Source organism: Lissotriton helveticus, chromosome 1_1 (assembly GCF_964261635.1).
Source record: "Lissotriton helveticus chromosome 1_1, aLisHel1.1, whole genome shotgun sequence".
Classification (NCBI taxonomy): Eukaryota; Metazoa; Chordata; class Amphibia; order Caudata; family Salamandridae; genus Lissotriton; species Lissotriton helveticus.
Window position 1 is genome coordinate 1,911,553,843 of NC_136057.1, and position 19,221 is coordinate 1,911,573,063.

Genomic DNA, 19,221 nt, shown 5'->3' on the forward strand with positions numbered 1-19,221 from the left:
GAGTTTTTGAAGTAGATTCCAAAGAGGTTTTGCTCCCCTCAGAGGACAAGGGGTCTTCTTTGCCTGCAAGTCTTTGCAGCCAAGGCAAAAGCCTTCCCTCACGAGTTTTTAAAGTTTTTGTAAAAAAGTCCGATATACCTTGCATTCTTTAGGGAGAATGGTCTGGATAAAGACAGTTTAGGCAATCTTTGTGCTGGTCATTGACATGCAATCTCTTCTTTTTGCAAGTCTCACATGGCCTAAATAGGCCTTTTTTAGGGGTCATGAAGACAGTGTAGACTTCACTCAGATAGAGAAAAAAAACGAAAAAAATACCTCAAATCCAAAGATATTGAAAGACCCTGAGCAGAGCTCATTGGAGACTCCCTTAGCACGACATGCAGTAGAAAATCTGAGGGAATAGAGCTCCTTCCAGGAAGGTTCCAGAGGGTGGTGGTGGCAGCTGATTGGTTGCTCTCTAGAGTTTGGTCCTTATTACAAAAGGACCTGGATATGTTACTAATGTGAGGCCTTTGGCCTATTACTCTGTATGTCTGATGAGACATTACTTTATTTATGTACCGGGGACGCCCATCCCGACGACGGGGAATTATTCAGGCATGTGAATCTATGAAAGATACCCTAATACTGGATAATATCCAGTAACCTTCAAAGGTGCACAGCATAAAAGACAAGTTACACCAGACACAGACATAACACAAGAATAGCTCCAGAAAAAAAAATATGTTAAACTCAAAAAGGGGGACAAGGCTCTGTGAGGTTACAGCACTAGCACAGCACGTCTTGAAGTCTACACTGCAAATTTGCATTACTACAAGAGAAAGTAAATAACCCCTTCCACACGGTTATACAGGGATTAAGTCTAACTTTATAAACAATGTCCATGTTACCAACTCTAAAGGGGTGCACACAGACCACCAATTCAGTTCATGCCAAGGGAAAGGGTGAGAGTGGAGCTTGGGGAGTAATAGTACAGAAAAACAAAGGGGCTAAGAGTGTGAGACGTAAAAGACCTTTAGAGTTACTCAAATTCATGAGGTTTTCAACTTGGTCATTTGAAACAGCATTAAAACAAATTGTCGAAATTGTTCTGAGATCACTCATACCATATGCTAGGATATGTGACAGCATCTGAAAAATTACCCCAAACTAGTGGAGAAACCTGCCACTGTTTCCAAATCAACAGCCAAATTTACGTTTTCAAGCCTACTTGTTAACAAACTAGTAAACCTGGGTGTTTTGAATGAACGCAGCACCTGTTAACATTCATCTCAGTGCCTCTCCTCCCTTAGCACAACATTTATACTCACAGGTCCTGTTCCACCTTCTTGTCCAGTGCACACTCCAGGTCTGTGACGAGCATCTTCTGGTAAAGATCCTGCAGAGCTTGCCTTGATGTCCAGACCTCCGTGGGACCTAGTTTGGAATCTGACCACAGACAGGGACAGAATCAAATATGTCACTTTTTCCTACAACATTGTATTTGACTGAACTGTAGAGCACAACTTATAGATTGTCTATAACATGCAATAGAATGCACAAACTACATTTTGTCACAAGCACATTGTCCTGTATTGGAAGAATGTGATTACATGCCATAGGTGCCCCAGGCACCTGTAGTTTCCAGTCACACTGTGCTAACTTCCTCTTCAGTTCAGCTTTTTTCAAAAGATGGAGCAATAGCTTTTTTACCACCTGGAAATAAAGAATAGACTAGGAGCAATTCAAGGAAGTGGCGCAGAGCGGGCTGTTATGGCCACAAAAATGGTAGGGAAAAATCATTGTTTCAGATAAACAAAAGTTAGCTTATTTTGTACTAACTCTTTCAAGACGACATAACTGTTCCCTCTTTTGCAGTATTTCCTCTATATTAATGATGGTTTATTTATTCACACTAGAAATATGTTTCATCTGTCTTTAGTACTACTACATCGGTTTGTAACCCTATGAGGTGATTCAACAAAAGAGAAATGGATATGCTGATACTGTTCAACAAGCAAAATGTGACCGACAACAAGAACTGTCAAATCTAATATGGGGCTTTCACAATGGTTTTTCACCCGCTGCATCCCAAACTTCAGCAGTTCAAGGCCAAATATAGCATAGAGCCGTGATATGTCGAAAGTCTGACTACAGTTTAAACTCTCTGAAGTCAAACACTAGCAACTGAAAAACCTGCAAACAAAAAAGTGCCCTAACAAAAATGTTATCTACTTTTTGTAGGAAGCTGGCTCTCTATATACCTTATCTAAGTAAGGTATAGTGTGCACAGAGTCCAGTAGAACCCCAAAAGGTAGGCAAAGGTAAAAGTAGATAATACCTTTTTCTCCATTTGAGGTAGTGAGGGCAAGCAGTAGGGCTTAATAAGATGGCAGTGTTAAGCATTTGTTGTACGCACTCAGGCAAGAACTTATGTCACACACTCAGACTGACCTCAGACCACTTTGTATAAAAATATTTAGTTGTATTTATTTTCTAGAACCAAGCAAAGCTGGTACAAGTAGGTGTAAATGGTATTTTTCAAGGCAGGTTGAACAATACAAGCAAGCTGAATGAAAAAGGACCGTGTTACAGGTTTGTAAATGCTTTGAATATAGTTGAAATTACTGTTCGATTACTTTGCAGATTACTTTTCAAGTTACTTTTTCTACTCAGTGTGATATGCCTAGATATCACACTGGGACACTTCCTAGAGAAAAGATAAGTACATCAGTTGTCGTATATTTGCAGTTTAGGAGTTCCATACAAACCAACTCCACAATTTAAACAATTTTCAAAGAAAAGCAGTCAAAGCAATCCTACAGGAGGGAATGAAGTTATCGGTTTACAGGTATGTACTTGTTTGTGGGGGTTGGGTCTCTGGGATTAGAACTAGGATTGCCCCAGGGTCGAGGATGCACTCTCAAAGTACCCTCAGTGGCACTAGGGCGGCCGGGTGCACAGTTCTGAGGCCCGATGTTATGAAACGGGGATAGGGGGCATCCGGTTGGTGGCTGCTCACGAGCAGGCCACAAGGTTGTGGAAGCAAAGCTCCTGGTGTTAGGCTCAGGGCAAAGGGGGATCCGATTTAGCACACAAGGTAAACCCACAGGGGCAGCAGGGTGCAAGTTGCCGGTTTGGCGTCAGGTGCCCTGGTGATTTCAATGGGGATTCTCCGGTTTCAACAAACACTGCAGGCTCGAGGACAAAGATCTTCTGGAGGTGACTACTGGGTGGAGAAATAAGTTGGGATGCTGGGAATCAGTCGGTTGGGCCACCCAAGGCCATAGGATGTCTGGTGCGGGGGATTCTTTAGGCGTCAAGTTTTTCTTACCGGTTCCCGTCGCGGTCGGGGGGATCCTCCAGAAAGAGGCTGCGGGTGTCGTTTGGAGACTTGAGGCAGGTCAGGGATCACCAGATTCCAGGTAGGGATCGCCGGGGATACCTCCTCGTGCTCTTGGGCCACTATCTCGGCTGTGGGCGTCTAGTGCAGAGAGGTGCAGACTCGCGGATTTGGCCAGAGCCAGAGTCTGTGGGTGAGCAAATCCGGTGCTCATGGGGACCAAGTCTTGGATTAGGAAGGCAGGGCAGGACCTCCCGGTTCTTGGGGGCTTCTGGTTGCAGGACACACCAAGGTTGTGCTGGAGCAGGTTCGGGGTTGGGACAGGCCGGTAGGTCTGGAGCCAAGTCAATTGGTGTCCTCTTTCAGCACTGCTTTTAAGGTCCTCCTTCTCTCTTCTTGTCTGTAGATTTAGGGGCGTTATACGGTACAGGTCGGGACCAATTGGTCCCTTCCTTGGAGTTGGTACACCCCCTATAATGCCACCCTCCAGGGGGGGGGCGCATAAGCCTCACTCTGGTTGACTGTGTCCCCCATCTGCAAGATGGCAGGGGACAGAGTTGTGCTTCATCTCGCCTATCCCACCTGAGGGGTAGGATTGGCAAAGGTAGGCACATTTCTCCTCCGGACTTGGTTTTCCCGCCGAGTCTCCCACACAAAATGGGGGTCAGAACCGGTGGGGGGCAGCTGCTGGGAGCAGCAAATGGCTGGGGCAACTCACAAAGGCGGCAAGCCTTTGAAGCTTCCCCTTTGTGGACCCTGATCATCCTGGGGGTAGGGGCTTGGCAAGTCGTCCCAGGATGTGCATCATTTCAGGACCCAGAGAGCGTCAGGCTCTCGACCCAGGGTTCCAAAAACAGGTCTGGTGGCAGCCGCTGGCGAGCAGCAACTCCGCCAGGACACTAGACGTAGGTCGTTCTCCAGAGGGCATCTAGAAAAGGCCTCTGATCGCATTTTACATTTAATCCCACACTGGCATCAGTGTGGGTTTAATGTGCTGAGAAGATATATATATCCCCTACAAGGGACTTACATGTGGCCAGTGAGTTGCTAATTGGGTTTTGCAACTGAAGGGAAATTAACATAGGCCCTGGTTGGCAGACCTAAAAGTCTGCTCACCAGAACAGAGAGGAGAGTAAGTAGTAGTATTCTTTACTGCAGGAAAATGTCCTACCTTTGAAACCAAGAGTGCAAAAGGTAGTACATACTGAAATTATTGACAGATGCTCACATGGCAGAGTGGAAGATGTCCAACCGGAACAACAGAAGCCAGGGTAATAAATAGCAGCTTACGTCCAGGAGAAATACACCCAATTGCAGTCATAAGTATCCTTTTCGGGCCAGGAGTAATACAGCCTGATGCAAAGGACAATCCTCGCAAAGAGGTTCTTTTCTGGACCACTTTTCCTTTCATTACTTCAGCAAATCCAGCAACAAATTGATCATCCTTACTATGACAAAATGAGACTGCACCGCATAGGCAGGGCAGAAACGTCCACCTGTTTGCGTTGTCTAGGGTCAGAGGGTACATTTTATCATATAATGTGGGAAGATTCAAAGGTACTGGACAACTCTGATGGGGAGATGGAGTGTGTCCTGGGGAGACGATTCCACTCAGTCCCACGTTTGTTTTGCTGGGAATATCTACAGACATTGACCTTCCTAAGTTGGTCTTCCTAGTTGGTCTTGCTGCAGCTAGGGTTGGTAGTTGCAAAACGAAACATAGCTAGGGCATGGGGGGCCGCGGCGAGTCCATCTCTTGTTGAGTGGAGAAAGAGCATGGACATGTATATGCTAAGGGAGAAGACAACCTATAAAGCACGGGGCTACCCTAAAAAGTTTTGGAAAATATGGAAGCCGTGGCTTGTGCACTATAGACTCTCTCTCGGATTCACAATGATTTTATACGGTTGGGTATATGGCTGGAAGGGGAAGATGGGGCCCACAATGATGCTCTGGTGCATAACATCGTTTGATATTTTTAAAAAATTGATCCATTCAGTACTAGTTATTCCTAATAAGGTAAAAACCTATTAAAGAAAAAACTTAAGGCCCTGCTTAGGATGCAGCTAGTGAAGCCTAGTGATTGATTACCCCAAATGAAAAGGTAAAACCACTTTTGGAAGAAAGGATGTGTTCAACTGAAGCACCAATTTGTCAGGGAACAAAGTGGTATTTACCGAGACTGAACTAATAATTCACTGATGCGATGTGGAGAATTAATTACAATGAGAAATACAATTGGGGAGCCATGAGCAAGATGGCTGCCCTGTATCCTGCACCACCGGAACTTTCCCCAAACACACATACTCAGAACGGGGGCTTCAAACAACTGAGAAAAGAACCCTAAAAGCCCATGAAACAAGAAAGTTCAGCACATGAATGCTACATGAGAGAAGAACTGACTCTGTCCCATTACTCGCTGAGCAGGACCTAAGCAGTTATCCAACAGCTGGCAACAGACACTCAAGGCAAGCACCGCTGCTACACCCCACCACACTGCAGGCCCCTAGATGAGTGCAGCAGTGGGTGTTGGTATCCTAGTTTAATGCTACATTCCTCCCTTAAGTATGCATATGGACCCATCCAAGTCTGGTTTCCTTCAGAGGAGGCGTCACTGCAGACCTCTGCGGAACAGAGATTTCTCCAACCACCTCATCTGCCACCCCCATTGGGGCCTTAGACCTCTTGACTACACGACAGACAAAAGGTGGGTGACAAGGGTGGGTGGGTGCCAGTGCAGCTGCAGCTTACCACAGCAAGCTGCCTCTCGCCCCAGCACCTGTGTGGAGGCTCCCCGTGACTGGGCCCCTGTGGTGACTACCACCGGTAAGGAAGCCGTGGATCAGTACTCCCTCATCCATCTCCTTCCAGACAAGCAGAGTCTTTCAGACACCCAAAGGGCCCAGGTCAGCAGGGAGGGGGTTGGCACTGCTGCACTACTTTCTCTGTGGTAAGCCACCCCTATACTCCACAAGTGTACCTATGAACAGGCACACACAGGAACTCAGCTATCCCAAGTGGCGCCACAAACAGGAGATTAACGCCTGCCCTGCTGCCACTCATATAGGGGTTACTTTGGATATCACCCGCATGACTGGCACCATCCCCTTTCTAGGTCATAAGGGTTGCCCTAGACAGCTGGGCTGACTCACCACTCCGTGCATGAGAGCCATCTTGGATTAGAAACCAGCCCTAACGCAGTCATAATAAAACAGCACGCCACCTTCAAATATCATCTACAGGTAACCCCTATGGTGAAGGTACCAAGATCATTTACATTGAGGACAGGCACTATACTCACTTGTGGGGCAGCACAGCAGCTGCTAGATCACAGGGAGAGTATATTCACTGACACCACTACTGTTAATGACTATGGGGAAGACGTCCGAACAAGTAACTTTTTCCAAAGTTGTGTCTTGTGCCAACGGCAAACTTCAGATGGGAGCAAGCCATCACTATTGAGGTACTCACGAAAGAAATCAAAAGTTCAATGCACACAGTGGAAGTGTCCTCTACTAATAAAATGAGTAAAATCTAGACTAGACAGACACCAGATAGCAACACAAAGACAAATTCTGCAACTCCCCTGACTCGGGCAAGCAAGGTGGACCCTCCAAAGAAAAGTCACAGACCTAGAGAACCGCTCCAGGCGCAACAAGATCTGCATGTACGGCATATCCTAAAAGAGGAGATGGCATCCAGGGCTTTTTATGTACGTTCTTCCATGCTTAATAGGAAAGTACAGATCCCATTGGAATTTGAAAGAAAACACAGGCTAAAATAAGGGGGGTGGCGATTGTCCATGGCCAATTAGAATGTGTCTTTCGCGACATACACAAACCCGGCAGATCCTAACACTTCAGCAAACTCGCCACAGATCTGGGGCACAATCTCATCCCGGAAGTTATTGCCTCACAAAGATCAGGCTGAACCCTGCGCTCGTGCCAGACATAGCCACTCTCTAAGGGTACATAATAACTCGCAAGGACCGAATCAACAAACACAGAGGTGGAATTGCATCCACAAGGACACCATACACTGTACAATCTTCTCAGATGACTCAATCCAGATATTGGAGCATCTCAAATTCCAACTTCACACAGACGAAAAAAGCACCATTAGAGGCACCCTTCCATACAGACCACCGGACCACGTCCCAGCTTCTGCCAATGCTATCCCAGACAGCATCAGCCCAATCGCCATCAACACCACAACCAACCTCCTAGAAAGCTTGAGCAACATCGGCCTCAAACAACTTGTCACAACCACACCCACGTCGCAGGACACACGCTCAACCCCATTTTTTTATTTTGTTAAATCCAGCGACAGAAGTACAACCACATCTCACCTAGACCAACCACAACAGAGTACATTTCACCTTCTCAGGATCTTCCAACACTGGCACCAGGACTGCCTCATCGCTTCAGGAATGTAGGAAAAGACTCCAGACTTGGCTGTTTGAATTAAGAGAGCACTACGAAGCAACTAGCAACTCCAGTGCTTTGAGGCCCTCACGGGTGATACAAGTTTTATAAATATGGACTGATTATAAATCTTGATTGATAAGACTTGCAAGTCAACATGGTCCTTTCACCTACAAGGGAAGTTGATTAGCGTTCTCTGCAAACTCTTCCTATGAAACGTATGTGCTTCGTCGACAATTCCGCTCTGCCCTTTACTGGAACAGAAGGGGGAATCGGGTACGGATTATTGGGTCCGGCCACAATGATCCTGGCTATCGACAGATCAACCTGAGATTTCACAGAACCTCAACAAATTGAGTACTTTTTAGACTCAGACCATGCCTCGAAGGATACAACACTGCGCCACCCACCCACCCACCTAGATGCCACAGCTGAATTCCACCATCCTTGAGATTTGCCTCGTTCCCAACGGAATGATGGGCATTAACATTTGCCATGTACCCGCGGATACCCAGGGGATGTGACGTACCCACCCGCCAACCACAATGCCAAGGTACAGGTTAAATCACGATTTCCCTCAGGCCATGATGGACCTCTTGAAATGCTGAGGGCAGACCCTGATAAATGCCTCCAGCCCTATACTGACTCATGATATTTTCCGCAATCCAGGCTGTATATGCTACTCACTCACTCTTAATTAAAGCAAGTATTGACAGTAACATTGCCCTGGCAACGACACCCGTATAAAGTTTACGACAGTAGCTTTTACTCACAAGCACTCAACTTGAGACACTGGATGCCCTGCACCACTTCGGTCTCTACGGCTCCGGAAGTTGCTCTGCAGAGGCATACCGCTGCGAACGTATCAACCCACTGGACAAGCTCCACCTCAGGATGGTTATCGACACTCAGAGAGACTACTCAGGCTGACCTAATGGCCGAATCCACTATGAAACCGCCTGGTTTAGAACCCTGAATGTACATATCACAAAAGGGTACGTGTAAAGCAAGAAGGTCCTCATCATGCAAGGATCCAAGAAAAAACTGACAGGGCTAATTCAGGAAACACATGAGCCTTATGGAAACAGACAAGCGAAGGAAAGACTGGGTTTGGAAAGTGATCGCCAGCCTCAGACACAGGATCCCTGCCACCACAAACTACACTCCTATCACTGCCAGGCAGGAAAGATGGGGTGGCTATTCTTCACAAATGCTTTGCAACAAAAATACGCAAGACCTGAATCGAACCCCTAGGTGGATATGTGTTTGTGACACTCACGTTCCCATCCAAAACATATGTAGCGGCTCCATATACACAACAACAAGAGACCAAAAGGATAATGTTACTTAAACAGTAAGCATTTGTTCTTGGCATTTAGAGCTGTAGATTAACATGCTTTGCATACTACTGCCATCTAGTGTTGGTTCCGGATGTTGCAAGTTATTTTTCTTTGAAAAAGTCCTTCCAGTCACGAGGTAAGGGGACTCCTCCTTTCGGTAACAACAGGCATGGGTATCAACTCAATTGTTAGATTGTTTTGCCACAGAGGGTGAGAATGGAGTAAGTGTAGAATAGAGATATCCATGCTTATGTATATAGGTAGAAGTGACAGGGGAGGCGGGTGGGCGCATGTGAACATACAGCTCTACATGCCCAGAACAGATGCTCACTGGGTAAGTAACATTATCCATTCAAGGCATGTGTGCTGTAGATCACATGCTTTACCTAGACTATAAAGCAGTATGCTCCCAAAGCGGTAGCTAACTAGTAGCTGTTGTAGTGGTTTGAAACCGTGTTTTGAGTACAGCCTGGCCTACATTGGCTTGCTGCCTTACGAACATATCTACACAATAGTGTTTGGTGAATGTGTGCGGTGTAGACCATATTGCTGCCTTACAGAGGTCGGCTAGGGGAATGTTCCCCAAGAAAGCCATAGTAGCTCCTATTTTGCTAATGGAATGTGCTCTAAGGGGTACTGTTAAAGTTCTTTGCTTTCATATAACATGTTTGTATAAATTTGACAATCCATCTAGAAATGCTTTATTTAGATATGGGATTGCCCTTGTGTGGTGGAGCAAAAGCAACCAAAAGCACCAAGGAGTTTTTGGTTTGTTTTGCGAAAGTCTTTTGTTCTTTCGATTTAACAAAGTAAAGCTTTTCTAATATCAAGTGTGCGTAGAGCTTGTTTTGTCAATGAATCAGGTTGAGGAAAAAGCACAGGCAACTCAACTGATTGATTTATGTGAAAGGCAGACACCACTTTAGGTCACTATTTACTGGGGGAGGGCGAGTTGTGTGGAGCGGAACCTCTGCCTTTACCGTTGTTCCCTCTATATCCTCCTTTGAAGAAACCGCTTATGGAGGATTGATTCTTTCCTTTATACGAGGAAGTACTGCTGTCCGAAGATGTATTTTTGGAGCCACCACGGTAAAAGGAGCGACAAAAAGAACCACGGTAAAAAGGAGAATGTAATGCTCCCATACATGTGGCTACCTCTCTCTTTTTTCATCTTTTCTAAGGCCTGACCTACTTTAGGTCCAAAAAGGTGTTGCTTATCAAATGTAGTATTTAGAATAAACTGTTAAACTTCTGCTTTGAAACTAGAAATTCTTAACCAAGTGTGTCTCCTGAGTAACACACTAGTATTAATTTCTCTGGCTGCAGTGTTAGTCTCATCTAAGGGCATCTAAATGAATTATAGATGAGCTTCCCTTCTTGCACTAAATCTTGTGCTTTAGCCTTGTGTTCATCTGGTAGATATTGGAGAAATTGTTCCATTACATCCCAGTGTGAGCTGTATCATATCTGTCTAAAAGGGCTTGGGTGTTAGCAATACACCAGTGATTTGCAGCTTGAGAAGCTACTCTCTTACCAGAGCATCTAGCAGCTTAGATTTTTTGTCTGGAGGGGAGCATCTCCAGAGGTTTGTGAATTAGCCGTTTTACGAGTGCTTGAAACCACTAGGGAGTCTAAAGGCAACTGTCCTTTATTTTTTACTGGATCAGATGGAGCAGATTTGTACCTTCTGTCTACTACAAATCTCGGACAGGATCTTTAAATACATCAACTACAGGTCTCATGCCTTTAAGCATGAGGACAGACTGGGTAGACCTGTGCGTGCTGCCTAATGTTTCAAATAAGAAATCTTACTCAAGTAATTCTTTGTGTAACTGTACTCCATGGTACAGTGTAGCTCTAGCCAACAGTTGTAAATACCCTACATTATCATAAGGAGGGGAAGGCTTTGCAGGGTAAAGATCTGGGTCATTATATGTCGGCTGATCAAAATCGTAATCCCTCCAGGGGTCTACTGGTAATGGATTATCTTCCTAATCTACATCATCTTAATTATATTTGTGATAATCATCAGGCTGTGACGGTGGCGAGTCCTGTGGTGTAGTAGGCAGCGGTGCTAGTGTAGAAGTTGGTGGTGTAGTGGAACTTATCAGAAGAGGAGGAGAAGGATTAGTCTCAGTATTCTTCTTCAGTGGAATTGTATATGGAATGTCCTCAGATTCTGGTTTATGCATTTGAGGCATGTTACTGATCAGCCGTCCTGTATCTGGATTGATGTACAGTTCTTTTTGTCTAGTATCCATTTTAGGAGGAGAAAAGTAAAAAAATCTGATTGTGTTCTAGGAGGAAAGTCTTTCGATTTCGGCAACAATGACTTCGGTACCGGAATATATTGCCCTTTCGGTACGGAAGGTTTCGGCTCCGAAGACACTTTGGGTTTGGACGTCAAGTGTTTTGGCTCTGAAGCGTGTTTTGGCTTAAAGCTCCCTGGTTTTGGCTCCCACTCAGTTTTAGGTCGACTCTGCCCTGAACCGGAAGGCTTGATAACATGTTTCGGTGCCGCACCCGTAGGCGGGGCATTAGAAACCGTCTCGGTGCAGACTGACTCGAAGGTAGGGGTGGCACTGAAGCCTTATGTTTGATGGGATTTGGATTTCGGGGCAAGGGGTGTTCCGTACTCACGCGACCGTGGCCCATTGGCAAGTCCTCTTCTATATCCTAGTCCGTTCTATGCACTGAGATGGACTGCTCCATCATCTCTTCTTCAGCACCTTGTGTGTCCGATTCCTCCTGCTCTGGACTGTCTCCGAACAGTTCTGGCGTATATTTGAAGTTCTGGCTCTGCATTTCATGACATAGAGCCAGATGATAGCGGAGTGTCTTTTTTAGATCAAGCCGATCTGCACGTGTCGGAGTCCTGTTCATTGTGCTCGGGTGACAAGCATAAGTTGCACACTTCTTGCGAGTCGCTGCGCGGGTACTTCGTGAGGCACATAGAACAGAATTTAAATGGAGTCCGTTCCATCAACTGCGAGGTGGACCAATGCGGTCAGGCCTAACGGCCTTCCACGAGTTTCCCAATCAAAATTGAAATTTTTCTTTGACTGATATGCGGAGAAGTGGGATATGCGTACAAAAACAATACCATCGAGTGTACAGTGGCTTGTGTACAGAGGGGAACCCGAAGAACAGCTCGAACCGGAGCAATTCACGTCAGAACCCGATGGCGGAAAAAAAACAATTTAACAATGGAGTCTAAGCCCATCCATGTTGTTACCGAAAGGAGGAGTCATCTTTCCTTGTGACTGGAAGAACTTCTTCGAAGAAAAACAACTTGCAAACATCTGGTCCCAACACTAGATGGCAGGAGTATGCAAAGCATGTGATCTACAGCACACATGCCTTGAACACATTTTTTCTCCAAACTTAATATATTCTTGACAGGGGTAGGAACACATGCTCATAGTTGGCAGTGATTGGAACATTGCCCAGCCACAACAGCTCTTACACAACCTACTAACCAATCAAAGGCAGGTGGACCCTTGGAGACTCACTTATCTGACTGACTGGGAATACAATGTTAAGTCATGCTTGCACAATGTAGAATCCGGCATAGTTTATTTTCTTCTCAGAATGCCAAAAGTCTTACCCTGCACTGTAGCAGTGCACTGTGTCTGGGATTATACCCAATCTCTCTGGAACAAGACTGCCACCTTCAATTTCCCCATGATAGAGTCCAGAGAATGGATACCCATAGGTACAAACTTTCTGAGAACAAGCGGAACCTGTTGGGTTACCTACAGAATTATGTAGACCTCAATAGTGGTTCAGTATTTTTTCTGCAAGTCCTGTAGATGGAAAAAAAAGCATCCATGAGAGCCCTGATGATCAGCAATTCGAAGAGGGCAAATAAATTAACCCTGCAAAGCAGGCTTACCTTAGAAGAAGAGATTCTAACTATGACTCAGTTGTACAAGAGAAATCCTACACCTACAAATCTTCGCTTCTTCACAACAACAAAATTTGAACTTCATTCCCTGCTTACAGCGACCACCAAAAAGGCCCTTCACCGCCTTGGGAGCAACCACTATGAAGGAGGAGAAATGGCAAGTATTACTTGCCTTTCAACTGAAGCAATGGACAGCGCAATCTCCAGTTCCTGCTATATATGGACGGGACAGTAGACTAGCCACTCACACGATAGCCATTGTTACAGAAAATGCACAGTAGTACTCCGCCCTATATACTTCTGAAGCCTCGGACACCAAGGCTCAAGAAAACTATTTTTAAGGACCTTCCCAAGCAGACCAGATGCCAGACAGTCAAGCAGATCTCGATGGAGAAGTAACCGATGGCGAAATCATGGAAGCCATTAAAGCAATGCTAACAGGCAGGACGCCAGGAATGGATGGCTTCTCCATAAAAAAAATTATAAAATCAATTTCAAACACTGTACTATTACTGGGAAAATTGTTTTGAGTCTCCAATGCACAAACTCCTCCATTACCAGAATGTACCCAGGCCTCATTGGAGCGGATACTAAAGCAGGAGAGAAACCCCTTGTATTGTGAAATCCACGGTTTGATATCTCTCATCAATTCAGATATGAATATTTTTGTCAAAGTCCTAGCCAAAAAAGTTCAAACAGTACATCCTGTCCCTTTATTCATCCCAATCAAATGGGATTTGTCCCTTTGACGATTGTCGCGCAATCATCAAATTCGATGCCCCACATGGATTGGTCCGCCAGAAATATAAACACGGAACGGATTGCCCTCTCCCTCGATGTGGAGAAGGCTTTTGACTGGATGGTGTGAGGTGCCAGGGTCTTTGACCTACATTCCTTATCTGGCTTGGGGGGCTATACCATACACCAGCAGCATTAATCAGCTGCAATGGCTTCCAATCTTCTCCCCATAACATCTGCAGAGTGACCAAACATGGGCGCCCACTCTCCCCCTGCGTTTCAACTGGGTCTTAGAACATTTGGCGATAACAATTCGCAAGTCACCAGTAGTGAAAGAAATGCCTACGCCAGAAGGGGAACAGAAGCTAATGCCTTACATCGATGATATGCTATTAACTCTCTCTTCTCCGGCTGTTTACATCCCAGTTCTAAAGGAGCAGATGGTTTATTTATCTTCAGCAGCTACCGCATCAACTGGTCCAAAAGCAAGGCCCTTCCCTTGATCCCAGTCCCAGTCCCAACAGTATATAGCCTGCATGAATGACAGTTGCCTTGGATGCCGACACAAATGAAATATCTTGGAGTCCCAATTCAAACTAACCCACATAGCATTTTATCTGACAATGTTGACTAAAGATCAGATGCAAAGAGATATAAGGACTTGCAACATCTATGGGGAATGATCCAAACCATCCAGATGGTCGAAGCCACCACTTTAATTAGGTCTTTGGCATGCTGCTGGTACAGGTACCCCTGCCAAAGTTATGCTGTATTGCGTCTCGGATCAACCGATACATCTGGCAGGGAGCTGCCTCCAGACTCAGCAGCTAAGCTCTACACAACCACCACCTCTGGGGGATTCCGTCTCACTAGACGCGAGAGGTACCATGCGGCAATACACCTCTCCCATTTCACCTACTACTTCCAACCTATGCTTGAATCCCCACACTGGCTGCTTCTAGAGAACTATATTCAAGAAGCACTCCACAATGTCTCAGTGGTGTAGAACAAGACAATGCCAATAGACACCAACCATACTTCAAAGTACTCTGAAGATCTGAGAAGAAAGTCACAGAACTCTAAACAGAAAAGGGATCACCAACTCCCCACTTTAGAACAATCAAGAACATAAATTGGAGGGAGAGCAGCCCGCGTTAGCCCTGTGGTCTGGGAAGGGCATTAGAACACTGGACAATTTGATTTGCAAAGGACACCTAGTTACCTGTGCTGACGGAGTGAGGATTAGCACCTCAAACAAAATGTCTACATTATCATCACTTGAAAGCTAAAATCTTGCGGAAACTAAGTGGTGATCACCAAGTGACTCCACTGGTATTTATCTAAATGGGGAAAATACAAAAAACATACAACAGGCCTTAACACTCTTATAGATCACTGTAGGAGAGTAGGGTCTGCAATCCTATGATCACCCAGATTTTTGCTTTTTGCTGCACTGGTTTACGACTTTCCCTGGCTGTGGGCCTGCTAATCAGACCCACAGCTTAGCTGTTCTCTCTATCCAAATTGTACTCAGGTACTGAATTGGCACTGGGCCCTCTCTAAGTCCCTGTACCCAGGGCTGAGGTGCACCCAGAAGTCTCCCAGGGGCTGAAGCATGTATTGTGCCACCCCTGGGCTGACTAACTAAACTGACACAACTGGCTGCACGACAGCTGGGGCAAGGTGGTGTAATCACCCTTTGCTTTAGATATAGTATACCTATATCTAACCCTAAAAATGGACACACAGATCTCCTATCAGTCACTCCTATGGCAGGCCTTAACAATCCTGAAGGCAGAGTGCTTGGAATCGTGTGAGATGGTGCTCTGGCATGAGCTGAGCCTGTCTGCGGCTTTCGGGATCCATCCCTTAGCCGTTTCCATGATATCGCATACCATATACTCTTAAGTGCATTATAATCCTCGCGGTTATATGCCAACTCTGGTATCGCTTTATCAAAACATGTCGAGTAAGGTGTCATACGAATTGGAATACTAACCCCTCGCCAATTCTGGCGACGGGGTTAGCATTCCACCCTTCTAGAGGGACACGACATGTATGTAACCTGTAACCCCGGTTAAAGTCAGACATAGCCTCAGCTCCACAAAATGGATGCTGCCACCGAGACACAAGTCTGCCCTCCTGCTGCTGGGAGTCCTCCCAGAGCAGGAGGCAAGGACAAAGGGTTTCCTGCCAGGGGCGGTGCCAGCACCGTCCCAGACAGGGTTTTGTGTATTCCAGGTAGGCAGGGCTACAGAGGAAGGTGACTGCAAGTGGCACCCCGGTGCTCACTGTGCATAGGCCGGCTGAAACCAGTTCCAGGGGCACTCCAGCCCCTGGCCTGGGGAAAGCCCGCCAAAGGAGAGGGGTGTAACCACCCCCCTCCTGGTCCCACCCATAGGGCAGGACTTAGTCGCGTGCCAGCCCCCTTTTCCCAGATAAAGGTAGGAGCAGGCTCCCTTCCAAATTAGATCATCTTTGGAATCAAGACACGACTTTCTACGAAAGGACATCAAGATTTCTTCTTCAAGATTCTCCCTTGTGGCTAAGGAGTAGTCACCCTGCATCCGCAGGCACCACCTTAAGAACACTGCGGTCTGCTGCAAGTCCTTCCTCCGGAATCCGACTGCCCAGCTCGACGAGAACCGGCTTCCCTGGCACCTCTGACCTCTACCCACCTCTACAGCCAAGCTGAGAACCGTGGGTGCGACGAGACCTCGAGTGACCGGCCATCTTCAAGACTGCACGACTTCTTTCCAGCACGACCGCCGAGGGATCCTCTGGTGAGTGCTTTGGGGACCGAGAAGCCCCGACCCTGAGCAGCTCCAGCACCGAAGTCCAGCCTCCCAGCATCTCCACGATCTGCGTGGGGCCCTTCTGCTTTTTGCTGCTCACCGCGTTGTTTGGCTACTAGCCCGCTGGCTTGTGGCCTTCCTGACGACGCCATCACTGCTGCTGGTCTGGTTGCTCCAGACTGGCCCTTGCTCCCTTCCAAAAGAGGAGCACCCCGGACCCTCCTGGTCCACTCCAGACGCCATTTTAGGTCCACCGCGTGGGCTTGAATTTGCCAAGACTTGTTGCCCCAATCCTGGGTCCAGCGACGTCGAGAGCATCATCCATCGTGGGACAGCTCGTACCTCCATCCTGGTCGCCGACAACGCCTCCTGGTCCGTGAGACTACAGAGCCCAGCAGCGCCCACTCACCTGACTGCGGTGACTTCGCCCGGTGCCATCCTGGTGCCCACTTAATCACTGGCTAGTGATTCAAGAACTTGGTCCCCTCTGCTTTCAGGTTTCTTCTTCCCTGATCCAGGCTTGGATCTCTTCGAACTTTTCTTCACTGGCCGCCTGCCAGCAACTTCTTCTTCAGGCTCCTGGTTCGTCAACGAGGAATCCCGACGTCTTTTCAGACCTATGCAGCCGCAGCCCCTGGGCTAGGTAACTTCGGCATTTCGGTGCCCCAGCATAGCCTCACTATCCAAGGGTCCAGATCCACTGTCGTTTTCGACCTACCTAGTCGGGTTCGCCCGAGAACAGTAACTTTGTGAGTTCTAGCTTCCATAGGCTTTTTCCCGCCTTACGCGTGAGAGTTCCCACTCTGCACGTGGTGTCCCTAGGCCTCCTGCTCCTAACCTGAGTGTTTAGTATTGTAGGCCTAGCGTTTCTAAAGCCTCTGAGAATTGTTACTTACCTGCTAGTAATTCGCATTCCACTTTTAGAGTATATGGTTTTTCGTGCCCCTCGGGCATTTGTGTAAATTGTGCGACTTAAAGTATTTTTATAAGAGTTTTGTTGTGTGCTTAGCTCCCTGTCTCATAAAGAGCCAGGGTAGTCTTGTTATAAATAAATACACTGTTTATTTTCATAACAACTTGTGTGGTGTCCTTTCACTGGGTGTTCAAGGGGTAATGTGATGGTAAAACAGCTGGCTTAACACGCCCTCTAGAGTCTTAGCCTTAGACTGCTCGTATCCATGCTACTAGGATAGCTGGTCTATAAGGTTGACTTACAACCAATCATCAATAAGGGTTGTTTGGACTGATATATAGTGATCACTAGAATAGTGAGCACTGCACATCAGGCCAACTTCTCACAATCACGTATACTCGACCCGTCTGTACAAGTATTGGAAACCATACCTCTCAGCCTCCCTGACTTAATCAGAATAGGAAGACCTCCTCTTCCTCCATGACAAAAGCTTGAGGAAAACGCAACTCACCTCCATCTAGCCACTTCAAGATCCTTCATGACTGGCACTGATCACCCTTTAAGCTCCAAAGGGCAAAGTTAGCGGTCTCTTGTTGCTGGAGATGTGGACATGTTCATGGAGACACAATAAATATTATAGCGTTGGCCAATGGTTCCACATGACTGTATGGCACAGTGGGATAATCTTCTGAATGCCACTGACTTGCAGATCCAACCTTCCTTGGATCCAACACTCCTAAACGCAACCCACAATATGGAAGAAGTCTCCTCGCACTTAAAGAAATTGTCTGGGCACCTCTGACAGTGACCACAGTCCACAACCTGAGTAAGTGGAAATCCGTCACCCCACCATCAGTGGAAAGAATGGGCATCGACCATGGCTGGCACATCATCATACGAGAAGCTGAACTACAAACTGAATGACCAGGTGGAAGTGTTTAACAAGATATGGGGACTCTTTGTCTTGACTATCACAGGTACCACCAGCTCCTGGCCCCCTTCCTTTTTAACCTGTATATAAATGGATTGGAAGATGCCTTGTGCAAAGATAGCTTGGATCCCCCATTTGTAGGTGGTCGCCCAATACCAGCACTTTTGTACGCTGACGACGCTGTACTTATGTCACGTACTCAAGTGGGCCTACAGCGGGTGGTTGATAGCTTTTCCCGCTTTATGAAGGAGTTAGGCCTGAAAGTCAACACATCAAAGACTTTCACTATGTATTGTGGTAGACAAATTAAATCTAAGAGGCCAATTTTTATAGCGGGACAGAAGCTCGAATTCGCTAAACATTTTTCTTATCTTGGGATACTTTTTGCCCAAAATGAGACGTGGTCCCAAGCTGTTTCTGCGGAAAAACTCGAGCTCATTAGATCAACCGCTGCTCTCAAAATCTTTTCAAGTAAATTAGGGACCAGACCCCCTGTAGAATTGATTCAAATATATAAAGCCAAATGTGTAGCTGGTGCTACTTATGGTAGTGGGGTCTGGGGCTTTGCAAACTCATCGCCTATCCAGGCTGCTGAAAATTCATTTTTAAAATATATATTGGCACTCCCCAAAAGCTCCTCCAATTTTAACTGTCACTCTGAATTAGGCCTTTGTCATATCACAGACCTGATTAAAATAGAGCCAGTGCGGTTATGGCACAGACTATGGACTCAAGAAGCAACACACTTAAAACAGAGACGTCCTAACAGACATTCTGAAATTGGAGGGTGCCACTAAAATACCGTGGGTGAAGTATCTTTTCAACTTCTTGAAAGATATTGGGAGAGAGGA

The 19,221-nt window shown here is 46.4% G+C and overlaps 1 protein-coding gene across 3 annotated transcripts in view; it reads right to left on the bottom strand.

Annotated features, from left to right (window-relative positions):
* The window catches only part of SMG7 (SMG7 nonsense mediated mRNA decay factor), a 484,004-nt gene that overhangs the window by 372,405 nt on the left and 92,378 nt on the right, over window positions 1-19,221 (bottom strand). For all 3 annotated transcript variants that reach the window (XM_078643137.1, XM_078643126.1, XM_078643118.1), the window contains exon 3: window positions 1,311-1,428. In XM_078643137.1, the coding sequence (XP_078499263.1) occupies window positions 1,311-1,428 (118 nt within the window). The remainder of the gene's footprint in view (window positions 1-1,310; window positions 1,429-19,221) is intronic.